At 51.2% G+C, this 14,504-nt stretch overlaps 1 protein-coding gene across 1 annotated transcript; it reads left to right on the plus strand.

Moving 5' to 3' along the window:
- Positions 1-1,135: 1,135 nt before the first annotated feature.
- ABTB1 (ankyrin repeat and BTB domain containing 1) lies at positions 1,136-14,151 on the plus strand. Its single transcript, XM_051983232.1, has 12 exons — positions 1,136-1,406; positions 5,377-5,439; positions 6,326-6,381; positions 6,810-6,954; positions 7,472-7,631; positions 7,945-7,990; positions 8,603-8,719; positions 8,835-8,953; positions 9,109-9,207; positions 9,648-9,815; positions 12,325-12,525; positions 12,699-14,151. Exons 1-12 carry the CDS (start codon positions 1,351-1,353, stop codon positions 12,903-12,905), a joined length of 1,437 nt encoding a protein of 478 aa, XP_051839192.1. The 5' UTR covers positions 1,136-1,350; the 3' UTR covers positions 12,906-14,151.
- The last annotated feature ends 353 nt before the right edge of the window (positions 14,152-14,504 follow it).

Raw genomic sequence — 14,504 nt, forward strand, 5'->3', positions numbered from 1 at the left:
TTGTTGCAGTCACCTTTATCCTACCATCCTTAAAGCTGGCCAACAAAGTATAATTTGAGGATCCTGGCCATAGAGTATGGAGCTCCCTAACACTCTGTATTATGATAGAAAGCATATAGACTGACTGCAGCTTCACCACCCATCAACTGTTCCATTTTGGACACACCGTTTTAGCTTTCTTGCTCTGAGTTCCCTCATATAGAAAATGTTTTGTTTGTTTGTTTGTTTGTTTGGGCTAGATAATCTCTAAAGATCCTTTCAGCTCTAACATTCTATGAATGAGCTTAACTTGACTGTCCTGGCTCTCTATCAATTAGAGATTGATTCCTTTGAGACCTCCCACTTTGGGGTCCTTTTAGTGGCTGGGGAATGGGTAATAAATACCCTGGAAGGAATTAGTTGAAACCAGCAGAGCCTGCGGCCCTTTAAATGCGAAGGGGAAGAGGACCTCTAAAACCAAATGTCAATCCCATACCCAGGTTAAGTCCTCAGGTGGCCAAAGTCCGCCTTCTGAGAACCCCATGACCTCTGGCCCCAGGCCCGAGGTTAGATAAGTTCTCAGCACTAGAAAGAGATGGTGGGAAGGGGAAGGTCTTGTATCTTTGTAGAATGAATCATTCATTAAGTGTCTACCTAGGACAAAGGCTATATTAGGAAGTGGATGAGATACAAGATAGCAACAATAAACACTTATTAAGCACACTCCGTCCTCCGAGGAAGGATACAAAATAGCCGCAAAAAACAATTCCCTAAGACGTGCAGTTAAATTCAGCGTTATAGCCTTAAAGCTTAGTCCCTGTGTCTTAGGCCAGTGCTTTGGCCGAGGCCCCCCAGGGATCGGGGGACTGTGGATTGGGAGCTGGAAGGGACCACAAAGGTGATCGCTTTCACTATCATAGGCGTGTTAGCAGGCCCAGAGAGGTTCAGTAAATTGGAGGAGCCCAAATTCGAACCCGAGTCCTCTGGCAACACGTCTAGCAGTCCTGCTCCTATCCTTAGGAAAGGAGCTTAAAATCTCGTGGAGGCTGGGGCTTCCCTTCCGGCCCAGGCCGCGCAGCCTAGAACGCTGCCGCAGCGACCGCTCTAGAACCCGACGGCGGCGGGGCTCCCCACACCTAGAACCCGGCGTGCGGGCAGTGGGTCGTTGGTCCTCGGGCCCCAGCAGCCGCAGCGGCCGCCCCGCCCCGGGGGCGGAGCCGGGCCTTGGGGCCTGCAGTGTTTACATCCGCCCCGGGACTGGGACGAGGAAGGGCCGGGAAAAGGGAAGGGCCGCCGCCGCCTTCGCCGCCGCCAGAGTCTCCCCGAACCCCCGCCGAGCCCGAACCCACCGGGTCATGAGCGCTCCGGGCCATGGACACCAGCGATCTCTTTATCAGCTGCAAGAAAGGAGACGTATGCCGAGTCCGGTGAGGGAGGCCGGGGGTCTGGGGGAGCGGGGGAGGGGAAGGTGGGGGCGAGGCAGGTCTGCAATGACTGGAGGATGGGAAAAGGGGGGATAGGGGATGGGATAGGGCGAGGGACTGTGCGCGATGAGAGGAAGTGTGCAAAGATTGGGAGACGTGGGGGATGGGAGATGTGGAGGAATGAGGGCGATGGGGGATGGGATCAGGTGTGTGATGGAAGCTGGTGCACGGAGAAGGCGGATGACGCGCCGAGGGAGGGAGAAGGGGGGATATTTAGAGAGAGTGGTTTGGGGACGGGGAGAGGCGTGCAGAGATCTGGGGAGCCAGGACTGGGCAGAAGTGTGGCGAGGAGGAGGAAGACTATGCAGAGGGAAGGTGGGGAGGGGAAAGGTGAAGAGATGCGGGGAGGTGGGGCGAGGGAGGAGCACTGGAGAGTTTCAGGGATTGTATGTTCTAGGAGCTTTGGGAAGGAGGGTGACATCGTAAGGCGGCGTGGATGCTGAGAAAGGACTGAGGAATATGGAGGGGGGGTCTCAGAATTCCTTTTGGCTGTGCCCTGGAGTTTGGGGGTGCAAAGCCAACACTGAAGAATAGGGGTGAGGGGCACACTAGTAGTTCCTGAGGGTCCTCACCATAGCAGTATTGCTCTCCATGGAGGCAAAGAGGATCATGGGCTGTATTCTTCCCCAGAGCCAAGACGAGGGCATCTTGATAGCCCAGTGTGTTTGTAAGCAGGAGAGTAAATGATGGGGGGGGGGGGGGAGGAGGGGGGAAGAGAAGGAGGAGGGGCCGACAGGGGATGAGATCCCCGGCCAAATTCCTGCCCTCCACTTCTGTTTCTTGTCTTTGGGGAGGGAGAAAGATGTGTTATCCTATAAGGGAATTCAGAGCCCAATTTATGCAACTAATAGAGGTGACCACCTCATATATCCTGAGAATTAGGCCTATATAAAGGTGAGATCCACCATCAGAACTATCTTGTTTCCTTCCTCCCTCTGCTGGCCTCTCAGAGCACTGCATGAAACTGACCCAAGGAGCCCCAGAAGTCTGTTCTTTCTCTGACTTTGCCATTAATGCCCTGTCCTCTGCAAGTATACCCACCTGCATGAGCCAGGTAGATTCCCGGCAGCACCTCTAAACCTGACACTGGGCAGACCTCGAAGGAGGTCCTTCTAAGAAGGTCCATTAGTGCCCTGTCTACCGCAGGCATACCCGCTTGTATGAGCCAGGTAGAATCAAGGCAGAGCCTCTCCAGCCTGAGGTTGGGCCAGATTTCTAAAACGTTCTTTCTAAGAGGGACCCAATTCCTGGGGAATTGAAGGGGTTATGTATCTGGTGGGAGAGCTCTGGGACCTGAGATAGGCCTTTTGGTCGCAGAGCAAGAAGGCCTCTCTTTGGGGGGATGGGAGAGGGTAGTGTTCCGAACTTAAGTAGGAGAGGCCCCAGAGGAGATCTTTCACCCTGGTGCATCAGCTGGCAGTCCGAGGTCTTGTACAGTGGGATCATCCTCATGTATGAAAACCCTACTTCTTTGGTAGCTCTAAGCCAGGCTAAGCCGTCTTCTCTTCATAGGAAGCTTCCTTATTCACTGCTAAGGATCTAGGAAGATGGACTATCCCAAACTGGGACTCTCTACCCCAGACAACGCTACCTTCTCACAGGAAGCCTCCTTGGTTCACTGCTAAGGATCTAGGGACATGGAGTATCCCAAACTGGGAGCCTGGGGTTGGGGGAAGGGGTGCCTAATGCACTATTCCCCCAGGAGAAATTTTGGCTGATATGCAAATGATTTCCTCTCTTGCTTCCCTAAGAGAAAATGATCATTGCTCTGGACTTCATTTCCTTGCCTCCTAGCATATTTATCTTTCTTGCCTTAGGGACCCATTTTTGAACCTCATGTTCCTGTCCTGCTTCTGTCTCTCCCTCTTCTGAGTCGGTTCTGTCAGCTATTTCTCTCCTTCTAGCAAATCCAGTCACTCCCTGTCCACTGACTTCTTTCTCCAAACTATCCCAAGTCTCTATAATGAAAAAAAAAAGTCTTTACTCCCTGCTGCTCTCCTTTTTGGTATTCCTTTTTAGTCTCCACCAGATTTCTTTTTTTTAAATTAAATTTAATTTTTTTTATTATAATACCTTTTTATTGACAGAACCCATGCCAGGGTAATTTTTTACAACATTATCCCTTGCATCACTTCTGTTCCGATTTTTCCGCTCTCTCCCTCCACCCCCTATGGCAAGCAGTCCTTTACATGTTAAATATGTCGCAGTATATCCTAGATACAATATATTCCACCAGATTTCTTAAGAAATAGAAGTACATGCTTTGCTTCTATTCACTTTTTTTTCTTACTCTTACTCCTGGTAAGAGTACACTTACCACTGTGTCTTAGGACTATTTTCATGGCACCAGTGACCACCAACCCACTTTGCAATCCCTGGACTTATTGCCTTTTCTCAGGTCTCCTCATCCCATACTTTCCAGTTTCATTGATGCATTCTTCTTGAAACTATTGCTCCTGCGTCTTAACTACACTCACCTGGTCTCCCAGTTATCATTTGCTATTTCATTTGCTTTCCTGGCTTCCTGTCCCTCAGCCTTTGGCTTCCTTTGTCCACTTCTGTCTCTGGATTCCTTGACTTGATGCTTCTATTTCCTCTCGTTTCAGTTCTCACCTGTATATAGATAACTGTATAGTAACTGGTAATGATATTGAGGCAATAGAGAGAAAATGAGACAGCATTGTGTGGGGAAAAGATTTCAGACTCAGAAGCTGGGAAGGCCCCAGATCAAACAGAATCCAGACATTTAATTTTTCCAAACCTCAGTTTCCTCACCTGCAAACAATAATAGCCACTGGAATACCTTGAAGTCTGTTGTTGTTGTTGTTGTTGTTGTTGTTTTTTTTTTTTTTTTTCCTGAGGCAATTGGGATTAAGTGATTTGCCCTGGGTCACACAGCTAGGAAGTATTAAGAGTCTGAGGCCTCATTTGAATTCAGAGCCTCCTGATTAGAAGACTGGTGCTCTATCCACTGTGCCACTTAGCTGCCCCTTGAAGCCTGCTTCATACCTTAAAGCAGGAGTATCAATTTCTCATAGAACTGGGGCCACTAAAATATATATGAGGATCCCTTCAGGCCGCATATTAAATGAGCAAACCACATGTTAATAATGTCTACTTTATTTTATTGTTTTATATTGTACTTTTAATTATTTTGTTAAATATTTCCCAGCATCTGGTTAGGGCAAGAGTAGGCTCTGTGCTTGATGCCTCTGTCTCAGGGGGCCTCTGAAATCTCAATTGCTGTTATCCTTTTTGGCACACTTGTGATTTTAGTTTTTGAAGAAGCTTCTAATGGGAACCTGAAGCCTTGCTGGGGTCACTGACATGGGAAGTGACCTGTCCAGAATAATATGCAGGATATGTCTTTGCAGGATTTGTGTCTAGGATTTCCTGATCCTGAGGCCCTTCCCCTCCCTCACTGGGGGTTCTAACCATTCTGCAGCTCTTATTATAACTTTGTCTCCCACACCATCTTCTCCCCTGCATTTCAGGCCTCTTTTTTTTCCAATTAACTTCTGAGAATTTCCTACTCAGCATTCTGCTAGGATTGTAAGTTCAGCGTTTCTCAAATCAGGCTTAACTTATCTTATAAAATCAGCTCTTCCTTCCAACTTCCCTATTTCTGTCCTTTGGTTCACTTTCTTTTTTCTTGTCCTTCATAGCTAATCAGTCATCGAATCTTGTAGATTCTTCCTTCAGGATCTTGCTCTTATCTACATCCATCTTTTCTGTTCCCATGGCCATTATGTGTCCTGTGAGAAGAGGCCTCTTCTCTAGTCATTCTGCATTGAGCCTCCCCCACTCTGCCCCCCAGTCTCATGGATCAGTAGAGTTCCTTTTCTCCTTTAGGGGATGGATGACTTCCACTGAGGAGGCATTAATCACTCTTTGCTTTCTTCTTTCCACTCAGGTACCTTCTGGAGCAGAGAGATGTGGAGATCAATGTCCGGGACAAATGGGACAGTACCCCTCTGTGAGTATCTCCACTTCCCTTAGGGGGGAAGAATCCCCCAATCTCATATCAGTCAATCATTGAGCATTTATTAAAGGGAGGTAATGAGGATGAATACAGAGAATGAGACAAGCTGTACTCTAAAGATCTGATATTCTCATCAGGCATATATAAATATACCCAGCACAAATGGAAGGTGAATAAATAAAGATTTATACAATGTTGTATAAGGGAAGAAAGGCACTAGTGGGTAGTGGGTGGTGGGAGGTGCTAGAGCAGTGTCTTAAAAGAAAAGGAAAGGTGGTTTGAAGTAGAGGAAGACTTGGCAAGATGGCCAATAGCAAGGTATGGAATTGAGAGATGAAATCTCATACCCTGGGAACAGAGTGAAGGCTGATAAGGCTGGATTGCAGAGAGAGCGGGAGAAGAAGGAATGGCTGTTGGAATGGAAAGATAGATTGGGGTCAAGTTTGTAGGGCTTAAAGGGTAATTATAGTTCCTCTTTTGTGCTTGAGGCAATAGGAAACCATTAGAGTTCAGTGAGTAAGGAAGAAGCATGCTTTGGGGAAGAAGGATGGGAGGCCGAGCTAAAAGCTGGGTTCTTGAGGAGGGGGCTGGCCGTGGGTGTGATTTGATTTCTAGAGCCCTTTAAAGGCTGTGTGTGTAACAGTTGGGAGGCAAGTTATTTAAGTGTGATGTTCCCTCCCTTTCCCCCACCTCATTTGAGAGCTGGGAAGACCGCTACCCAGCCTCGTCAGTGGGAGAGTTGGATCTGAACTCTGGCCTCCCGGAGGCAGCTCCTGCTCATTCCACTACCTTATTAATACCTTTTTGCCCCAATATGAGGAAAGGAGGGGCAGAATGTGCTATAATGAGCTCTGCAGAGTGGATTTTTTTTTCCTCACAGATATTATGCCTGCTTGTGTGGACATGAGGAGCTAGTACGTTATCTCCTGGCCAATGGTAAGGACAGGAAGACATGTGTGTGTGTGTGTGTGTGCGCGTGTGTGTGTGCACGTGCGCACAAGCACTCCCTGGGGGGAGTCAGACCCTTTGAGGTGGGTTGGACCCAGATGCTGGAGATCTTTCTCTGTCCTTCTCCTGCCAGCCTGGGGCCATGCCCTGGGGAACTGTCCAGCTGTATGAGTCCTGCCTTTTGCTTTAGCCTAAATCCTGATGGCACCACCTCCTCCTCACCCTGTAAAAACTCCATTTGGGGCTTGTTGGAGCACATGGCATTTATGTCTGGACCCCCACAGAAGGGCTGAGAAAGGATAAGGCCCCAGGGAGCCTTGGCTGGGCTGGAAGGGTCTAGAGTGGGGCCAGGGACTGGGGTTGGTTGGGCAGAGGGCAGGAAGAGCAGGCTGTGCTCATTTTGCCTCATCCCTCAGGTGCCAGGTGTGAAGCTAACACTTTTGACGGGGAGCGCTGCCTGTATGGGGCGCTGAGCGATACCATCCGTCGCGAGCTGAAGGATTACAAGCAGATCACCTCCACTCGAATGCAGAGGGATTATTATGATGACTTCCTGCAGCGGTGAGGGGCTGGCGGAGGGCCTAGGGCTGCGGGCGCCTTTCTCCCTTCTCTAGGACAGAGGAGGAGGAGGAAATTACGCCCATTTGGGCATTTTAGGGGGCCTCCTTTTTGCCTCAGAACCATCTTTGGGCCAAAGCTCATCGGGCCATTTCCCATGGCTATGAGGAGGCCAAAGAATGGCAGACGTCCCCACACCAACTTGAGATTTTTTCCTAGATATCCTTTCAAGGCATAAAATTGGAAATTTGAGTATCATTTCCCCTCATATCAGAGACTAAGCTGTACAGACTCAAAAAGAGCCAACTCATGGGCTTGGGAGTGTTTGGGGGAGATAAGCTTCCTCCAGTTGCTGTCCTGTTTATAAATCTTGGGTCCTGGCTCTGAAAAGAGGGACCTGCAGGGCTTGGGGCCTGAGGAGCGGACAGGAAGGGGTGGGGGAGATCATAGCCACTTCCCCCTCATGGCCCATGGCCCCCTCCCCCTCCGTGCCCCTGCCCACCCAGCCCCCTCCCCCCAGGCTCCTGGAGCAAGGCTACCAGAGTGACATCGTGTTCATCGTCCATGGGAAATCCTTCTGTGCCCACCGATGCATCCTCAGTGCCCGAAGCAGCTACTTTGCCAACATGTTTGATACCAAGTGGAAGGGGAAAAGTGTGATTGCTCTCAAACACCCACTGGTATGTCCTGGGCCATGGCCTTGAGAACTCAACCTCTGGGCCCCGAAGGAGGCTGCCCCTAGATCCCAGACACTCAGGAATAGGAAGTCACATGGTCTGTCCTGGGTGGACGTCTCCTTTCTGAGGGATCCTGGGCTCCTTTCCTGCCCCCACTGTCTCCACCCCACCAAGGCTTTGATGTTGAACAGCAGGGGAACTGTCAGTCTGGCCTTTGGAGAGGGGATACTGAGGAAATATAAGGTGTCCTTCCCAAGGGAGGGGAAGGGGAACTCTGAGCTCCCATGGTGCTCTGACTTTTCCTTTTTTTCCACAGATCAATCCCATGGCCTTCGGCTCCCTTCTGCAGTATCTCTACACAGGTGGCCCCTCTCCTGGGGGCTGGTGATTGGCAGAGCTGGGGTGGCCGTGGTGGGGTGGACGGAACTCATTTATCTCCTAGCGATCAGTTCATTTCTGTCCATAGCCCGTTTAAGAGATGGGCAACAGTCAGAACTCATTCCAAAGTACTTGGTAACTTTAGCCTTCAGCTGTGAGCATTTGGGGATTAGGACAGAGTCCCTTAGGGGACAGTTGGCTTGAGAACAGAGTTCAGTTTGATGGTCTGCCCCGCCTCCTTAACCCTGAGTAAGTTTTTGCGTTGAGAAGAGGTTCCCTGCACTCATGCAGTCCCTTACCCACAGTGTCCTGGGCATGTTTGTGGCTGTGGTCCCTCCAGGTGGGTCGCATCTCTCTATCCTAGATGACTCGGTTTCCTAGTAGGGGGATCAGAGACAAGTCCTGACCAAACTTTTCCCTACTTCTGGCAACTCTGAGTCTCTGAGATTTACTGATGAGGAGACAGAGGCAGGTCGCTGTACAGCCTCCTGTTGTTCAGCTAGAGAAGAGGCCAGGAGCCCTTCTGTTCTGAGCTTTGCCCCCACATCCTGCCTGACTGTGTCCCTCTGAACGCCGGCCGGCTCCTCTCCCCGCAGGTCGCCTGGACATTGATGTGGAGCACGTGAGTGACTGTAAGAGGCTGGCCAAGCAGTGTCAGCTGCAGGAGCTCATCACCGGCCTGGAGACCAAGTGCAAAAAGGCCTACGAGTTTGGTGAGTCCCTTCGGCCGCTCCGGGAAGCCCGCAGGCCTGGGGTGGTGCCGGATCAGGCCGTGTGGCAGCTAAGCTGGGGATAGAAACAGAAGGAAGCTGTGCTCTTGCTTGGCAGTGGCCTCGAAGCCGGGGACCTGTGTGAAGGTGCTGACCATCGAGCCCCCCCCTGCCGACTGCCGGCTCCGGGAAGACCTGGCGCTGCTGGCAGACTGTGCCTTGCCTCCAGAGCTCCGGGTGAGTCCAGGCCCCTTCCCAAAGCCTGAGGGTGGGATGTCTAGGGTAGTGCTGCTTCCGAACGTGTCCCGACTTCTTTATTCTGGGGCTGGTGTTGGGACCTCAGCAGGCAGGGGCTCCAGGCTGCAATCCCAGCCTCCTTCTTGATTCCTCAGGTGGGCTTCGGAGAGTTACCTTTTGACAGCACCGACAATTTTAGCAGCTGCCCTGACGTCTGCTTTCGTGTGGGAGATTACAACTTCTTATGCCACAAGGTGCCTGCCCTGGATTGGGTCCCCCAAGTGTTTATTAGCCCTCTCTAGATCTCACCCTATCCCAGTTTCCAAGACCTGTCCCTGCCTCCCAGTCCTTCACTGTCCTGCTCCTTCTCTTCCTTGACCTCACCTCGTTAGGTCTTGCAGAGCTTGCCTGTTCCCAGACCCTTTACGCAGGCTCCCTGACATTAGGTGGGTGGTACGCGGGGAAGAGGCCAAGGTTGGAGTTTTGGTGAAGACCTTGGAGAAAAGACCCGGACCCTTAGGGATAAATACAGGCAGTGTGGGGGAAAGAGCTGGCCTGGGCAGCAGGAGGTCCCAGCCTCCGACGGTCACCTGTTGGACCGGGTACCCTCCGGGGCACCTGCTAGCTCCCAGTCTGTGGTCCTGTGGTCGCGTGATGGGGGTCCCCTGACCCCTCCCCCTCCTCGCTTCCCTAGGCCTTCTTCTGTGGCCGCAGTGACTACTTTCGGGCCTTGCTGGATGACCATTTCAGCGAGAGTGAAGAGCTGGCAGCTTCTCCCGGCCTCCCTGCGGTCACCCTGCATGGCATCTCCCCTGACATCTTCACCCGCGTGCTGTACTACGTGTACAGTGATGACACAGAGGTCAGGCCCCCCATTCTGTAGGCATTTATTTCATTCCCCCCAGGCTGGGTTTGGGACGCCCGCTAGCTGAGTGTGGGGAAGGAGACAAAACGAATACGAGGTCCTCCCCTTGTGCAAGTAGGTTGGTACCTGGCTGGGGGCGGGAGCAGAGCAGACATACTGGGTGTGTAACAGGAGACGGACCCTCTGTGGGGGGCAGATAGTGCTCGTAGGGGAGAATGGATGTTCACACTAGACTTTGAGGCAGAGCCGGACCATTCCTGAGTGACAAACTCTGAGCCAAACCACAGCATCTCCAACAAGTGACCATCCACCCTTTGCTCGAAACACTTTGGGGATGGGGTGCTCACTACCTCTACAGCAGCTCATGGCACTTTGGGAGAGTTCTGACTCTTAGGAATTGTGCCATCAAGCTAAATACTCCTGGTTCTTTCAGCCAGTCTGAGTGAAACCCATCGTTGTCCTCTCTGCCCTCTGCTGGACATTCTCTCCATTACTGACATCTTTCCTAAAATGTAGCCCTCAGGATAGAGAACTGGCCTCTCAGCGTATTCTGACCACAGCTCAGGAGCCTAGAATGTTTGTCCCTTCCCTCACTTGGAAGCTACAGCCTAAGAAAGCCTTAATTCTCTGGGTGCCTCATCACCAAGCTCCCAAGAAAGCCCCAGCTTTCCTTCAGATGAGCTTCTGCTCTTTAGCTGGGCTGCTCTCATCTTGTTCTTGTGAAATCATTTTCTGAATCCAGTTTGATTCAACATTTATTAAGCACCTCAGTTGTGCTCAGCACTGTATTAGGCAAAGGTTACAAAAATAAGCCCATCTCTCTCTTCAACAAACTTACCTTCTAGTGGGTTAAAAAAAATTGTTATTGTCCTTTTCAATGAACAAGCTTTTATTTTCTCTCTCTCCTATCCCAACCCCAGATAGAAGGGGGAAAAAAAGAGTAAAAAATCCATGTAAAAAGTTTACATTTTACTTTACATTTAAATTTCATCATTTTTTTAAATTAAAATTTAAATATCTTCTTCTTAGATGCTGCTTAATAATAAGATTATAGATCTAGAGCTGGAAAGAACCTTAGCAGCCCAGCCTCTTCATGTTACAGATGAGGAAACAGTTTCAGAGAGGTTAGGCCATTCACCTGTGGTTATACAGCTAATAAGCCATAGCAGAGCTGGGGATAAACTCAGCTCCTGGGCCTCCCGCTGTTCTTCCCACTGTGCTTTGCTGCCCCCCAGTGTTCTAGCCTGTCATGAATTTTTTGGATCCTAATTCTGTTGCCCAATGAGTTTACCATCCCTTCCAGCTGTGTATCTAAAGCTTGGATGGGCAAACCATCTATACCAGTGGTTCTCAAACTTTTGTTTTCAGTATCTTTATCCTATGAAAAAATTATCGAGCATCTCTCCAAAGAGTTTTTGTTTATCCGGATTATATTTGTAGACATTTACCATATTGGAAATAAAAACTATTTTTGAATTTGTAGATCCTCTAAAAGGGTTTCAGAGATCCCCAGGATTCTCTAGACCATACTTTGAGAACCACTGATCTCTACCTTTAGCTAATTTTTTTTAAGACAAAGTTAGAACAAGCATAGATGGAGACATCTCTCCAAGTTGATGGAGAACCGTTGTTGACCAACTCTCTGGGTTTGATTGTCCAACCAAGTCCAAGTTCATCTCTGACTGCCCTATTATCTAGTCCATAAGATGAGTGACATCTAGCAAACTGGATAGAGCTCCCTCCTCCTGTTTGTTGAATAACCCTACAGGGAGATGGAGTTGGCTTGGCCATCCCTTTACTACTATATTCTAGAACTGGGCTATTTTGTGGGGAGGAAAGGCATTCTGGGTGAGGGCGATTGTGTCAGCGCTCACCCCAGCACAGGGAGCTGTGAACAAGGAGACCCCACCCCGGAATGCTCTTCCTCTGGGAAACCCAGCTCCCCTCAGAACTGTTTGAGCCCTTCCCTCGTTTCTCCAGTTGATCCTGTTCTCTGAAATTACTTTAGATTTGGTTTGGCCACGTTTGGAAATGAATTATCTGTGTACTTGTTTCCCTACCAGCCTCCAAGCCTTTAGTGGAATGTCCTTTGGGAGGACGAGAACAGACTTGCTATTTTTGGTTTTATAATTCCAGTACTTGATGTTGAATTGGGGGGGTTAAATCTAAGGCATGTGCCTAGCACATAGTAGGTATAAATGGTTATTATATTTATTATGTTATATATGAAATACATAATGTAACAAATAGTATTTTGTTTATAAATGATTATTGATTGGTTGAGAGAAGTCTCACCAGGTAGCCAGGGGCCGGATTATAGGGTTTGAATGCTATACTAAAAAACATGACATCATTCTGCCGTTAAAGCAGGGAAGCAGTTCTGTTAGGCAGTGCTTCCTCCTCCCTGTTTGGAGGGGTCCGGTTTGGGGGATCTTTCGGAGGTCCCGCTGGGGGGGCGTCCTAGACGAGGGTCCCCACCCAGGAGGCCGCCCCGTCTGCCCTGCAGCTGTCCCCCGACATCGCCTACGATGTGCTGTGTGTGGCCGATATGTACCTGCTGCCCGGCCTGAAGCGGCTGTGCGGCCGGAGCCTGGCTCAGGTGCTGGAGGAGGACAGCGTGGTCGGGGTCTGGAAGGTGGCTAAGCTGTTCCAGCTGACCCGGCTGGAGGACCAGTGCACGGAGTTCATGGCCAAGGTCATCGAGAAGGTGGGAGCCGAGGCTGGGGGTCGGTGAGGGTGGGGGGAACCGGACTTGGGTCCCGGTGTGGCAGGCTCAGCACCGGCTGTAGGAGACATGGAGCTTCCCTGAGTGCAGGGTCTGCCCCCACCCCCTTCCCCCAGGACTTGTGGCCAGACTCTGTCCCTTCTTCCCTTCTCCAGCTGGTGGAACGGGAGGAGTTTGTGGCGGCCGTGAAGGAGGAGGCGGCGGCCGTGGCGGAGCGGCAGGAGACGGACTCCATCCCCCTGGTGGACGACATCCGTTTCCACATCACAAGCAACGTGCAGACCTACAGCGCCATCGAGGAGGCCAGCCAGAGGCTGCAGGTCCTGGAGGAGCTCTTGGCCAACATCGGCCTGGACTGTTGACTTGCAGATGCTGCTGCCCGGGGGTCCCGACGTCCCCTTCCTCTTTCTGCCCAGGGCTTGGTCTGGCTTCCCCTTGGCTGCCGAGAAGCATCAGCCCGGAGGCGGGCGCCCGGCCGGACTTGACGCTGTGGTGTCTGGACAGCTTTGTCTCAGCACGCCCCTCCCCTGAATCTGGGAGTGTGAGGAGGGGAAGCACTGATTATATCCTTGGGGTTGAAAACCTCATTCGCTATAGGTCTTGAATCTTTGTTTCTAGAAGCTAAGAATGTATTTTTCTGCTGGGCAAAGGAGAGAAGCGTCGACGAGGCTGACTTCTCTTCTGACCACCCCTGTGTGGCCAAAGCCCTCCCTCCACCCCGGCTGTGGGGCAGAAGTGCTTTCCCCTGCTTTGGGCCGTGGGCTCTGCGGCTCGTGCTTACCCAGCCTGCCTTACTCCGTCCAGGTTCTGAGCTTTCCCCCCCGGCCCTTTCACTGTGGGTGAAGGAGGCTTAGGGGCCAGGGTTGCCCCCATCCTGCCTCTGGGGTCGGGGCAGGACCTGTCTGCTGCGATCATCTTCCTCTGCTTCGAAGGACCGGAGAGTCCTGGTCCCAGAGGGTGGCGTGCATCAGGGAGCGTCCCTTCCCTCGGCGTGTGGCCCCTTGGCCATGGGCCGAGAGCCATTCCGGGGTCTCTAGCTCAGGCTCAGGTGGGCGGGAGAGAGGCAGGTGGCCCTGCTGGGCCCCCCTCAGGACACCCGAGGCTTACAGTTTGGGGCCCAGCTGAGTCCTTCTGGTCCCTGGGGCCCTGGGATGGGTGCTTTCCTTTTGTTTTCTCAAAGCACAAACAGGTTTCTCCCAGACTTTCCTGGTGGGGATGTAGGAGAGTGAGTTTTGGTTGGGATGAAAATCCTGGGAACACTGGGATGTAGGGAAAACGGGGTTCCCCCAAGGACTCCAAGGCCAGGTAAAGCCTGGGGATTATGCTAACCCCAGAGAAAACTGATCTGGGCTTGTGAGGAGACTTGTTCCCCCTCCCTTCCCTCTCCCACCATTCCCCCCGCCCCGCACTATTTACTGGAGGTCTCCCCAGGTACCCTTGCTCAGACAGGACCGGAGAGGGGCTGGGGCTGCCCAGCACCTTTCTCTCAGAAAAAAAAAAAAAAGTCCAAACTGCAGGTTTTCAGAGCTAAGATCTATTCTAATATATACTATTTAAAAATAAAACAGAAGAGCATGTGTGCGGCAATAAAAATATATTTCCCTATGATTATCTCGGCGACGGCTTGTTAATTATCTGGGGTTTATTATATCTGGGGCTTGGCTGCGTTTTCTCATCTGTTTTATTTTGGAAGCTGCTCCCTGGGGCTCTGTCTTCCTCATTTCCCAGCCAAGATCTGTTTTCTCTGCCTCCAGCAAATCCACCAGCCTTTGAAGGCATTGGTTTCTCAGCTCTGATGGCCCGTAGAGGCATCAGCTCTGGAGCTCTGGGTTCTAGGCTCCTGCCGGGTCCCAGCAGAGGGGATTGATGGGGTTGCTGGGAGACGGTTGGCCCGGCTTGCTCAGCAAGGAGCTTCTCTCCTGATCCAGGACTGCCACAAACCAGCTTGGGGAAGAAGCATC

Source organism: Antechinus flavipes, chromosome 1, assembly GCF_016432865.1.
Source record: "Antechinus flavipes isolate AdamAnt ecotype Samford, QLD, Australia chromosome 1, AdamAnt_v2, whole genome shotgun sequence".
In the NCBI taxonomy this organism is placed as follows: domain Eukaryota; kingdom Metazoa; phylum Chordata; class Mammalia; order Dasyuromorphia; family Dasyuridae; genus Antechinus; species Antechinus flavipes.